Source organism: Mycetomoellerius zeteki, unplaced genomic scaffold, assembly GCF_001594055.1.
Source record: "Mycetomoellerius zeteki isolate Tzet28-1 unplaced genomic scaffold, Tzet1.0 scaffold235, whole genome shotgun sequence".
NCBI lineage: Eukaryota > Metazoa > Arthropoda > Insecta > Hymenoptera > Formicidae > Mycetomoellerius > Mycetomoellerius zeteki.
The window spans coordinates 36267-38185 of record NW_017257211.1 but is presented as its reverse complement, the minus strand read 5'-3'; the positions used below and the strand labels follow the sequence as shown (position 1 = coordinate 38185).

The 1919-nt window shown below is 31.1% G+C and overlaps 1 protein-coding gene across 1 annotated transcript; it reads left to right on the top strand.

The window, feature by feature from the left end:
- Positions 1–798: 798 nt before the first annotated feature.
- LOC108723437 (vicilin-like seed storage protein At2g18540) lies at positions 799–1532 on the top strand. The gene is made up of 3 exons (XM_018449216.1): positions 799–1004; positions 1151–1264; positions 1353–1532. Exons 1-3 carry the CDS (start codon positions 799–801, stop codon positions 1489–1491), a joined length of 459 nt encoding a protein of 152 aa, XP_018304718.1. The 3' UTR covers positions 1492–1532.
- The last annotated feature ends 387 nt before the right edge of the window (positions 1533–1919 follow it).

Below are 1919 nucleotides of genomic sequence, written 5' to 3'. Positions count from 1 at the left end.
CATTTTACTTCTGTATACTGTACTTCAATTTTAAAAGTGAAGTAAGTATTCCATACTTGTATTATTAATACAAATAATACTTTACTAGACTAATTGACACTATTTTTTGTCGTATACTGTGATTATACATATTCTAAATTTAAATTATAGTGAGACAACGTTCATCGAATCTCTAACTACGCTTAAATCAATATTATATTGGGATGTTGTCTTAAAATAATTAAAATATAGAGTACAATTATAATCAATATGCAACAAAACAATATCTATTATGCTTATAAAGTATTATCTGTATTAATAACATCATTTATTTAGCTTTTAAATATATGAAATGTCTGTCGTTTCAATTGAAATAACTTGTTTCTTTATGAATTTTATGTAATTTAGTCAAAAATACTGTTATTTACAGTAAAAAAACTAATTGTTTGCTTGATACTTTTCTCCGAAGTAAAAAATACCGTTTTTTACATCTCTATTCAATCGTGTGCTAAGTAACGATGAAAGTAACTGTAAAATTCGTTACCGTTACCAAAAAGATGTAACTAAGTTACCGTTACAGTTACCAAAAAGAAAAAGTAACGCAGTTATCAGTAAAGTTACCCAAAAAGTAACTTGTAACTGTAACTTCGTTATAAGTAACGAGTTACTTCCATTCCCTGCATTTATCCCCACTTTCACAATAACCTGTAATGATCCTATAAATAAGTCTATATTGTATCATACTCCACAAAGCAGGAAATAATAAAAGAAAAAAAAGAGACATGGACAGGCAGAGAGAGGAGGACAAGTAGAGAGAGCATGAGAAACGAGAGAGGGAGAAGTCGAGAGAGAAGGACGGAAAACAGAGAGAGGGATATAAAGAAAAAGAAAAGTCAAAGAAGAGACAAAGAAAATCTAAAAGAAAAAAAGAAAGAAAATGACAGAAGAAAGGGACAAGAAGAAAGAGATACGAAAAAAGAAAACGAAAGAAAAGAACAAGAAAAAAGAGACACGAGAAAGGAAAGGTTCGTATCTTCTGGTTACAAAATTTGATTGCTTATTAATGTTAAGAATCAAAATAAAGTCATTTTGATTTTGTGTTGAGTTTTGTGTGTTCCTTTATGTATTATTCTGTATATTATTCAACAACATGCTATGAATAATTTTATAGGTCGATGGATGAACAAATGTCCGTAAGCGAAGAAGAGGAAGAGACAGACAAGGAAGAAGGAAACAGAGTAGAAAGAAAAAGAGGAGGAAGACATTTAAAAGAGAGAAACAACATGTAAGTTCTATTTGTGAGTGACAATTTTAAAGATTCGTTATTCTTATCTTATAAAATATTAATTTTATTTATTACCTTTTTTGTGTAGATATTATTCATCAAGAAGAAATATAAGAGAAAGATGGAAAGCAACAAGACGAAGAGGAGCAGGACGGAGAGGAGCAGAATGGAGAGGAATAGGACGGAGAGAAATAGAACGAAGAGCACAATGGAGAGAAACTCAATAGAGAGAAACTCAACGGAGAGGAGGAAGGTGGAGAGGCGGATACAATAGGGTGGATCCGAGATCCAAATATGGCAGCCCTATATTTTATTTCGTTTATAATTAATACTGTTTATTTTATATAATTTTACTTATAATAAATCAACCTAACTAAGACTCCTTATAAATCAAAAAACAATGAAAGAACAAGGGCAGTAGGAGGCAAGCGCGGGAGATGTTGCGCAAATAACACGACTATCGTAGCGTGAAACTTCTTTATTTTACTAAAGCGCGTACATGTTTCGGCTCATTTTTTAGCCTTCTTCAGAGATAACTAATACATTCACATACCTAGAATATAACAATAATTAACTAGTCATGGTGATCTTCCTCACCTCGAGAGTATAAATACCAGAATTAAATCCAGATAAGAATGCAGTAAAAAAGAAAAAA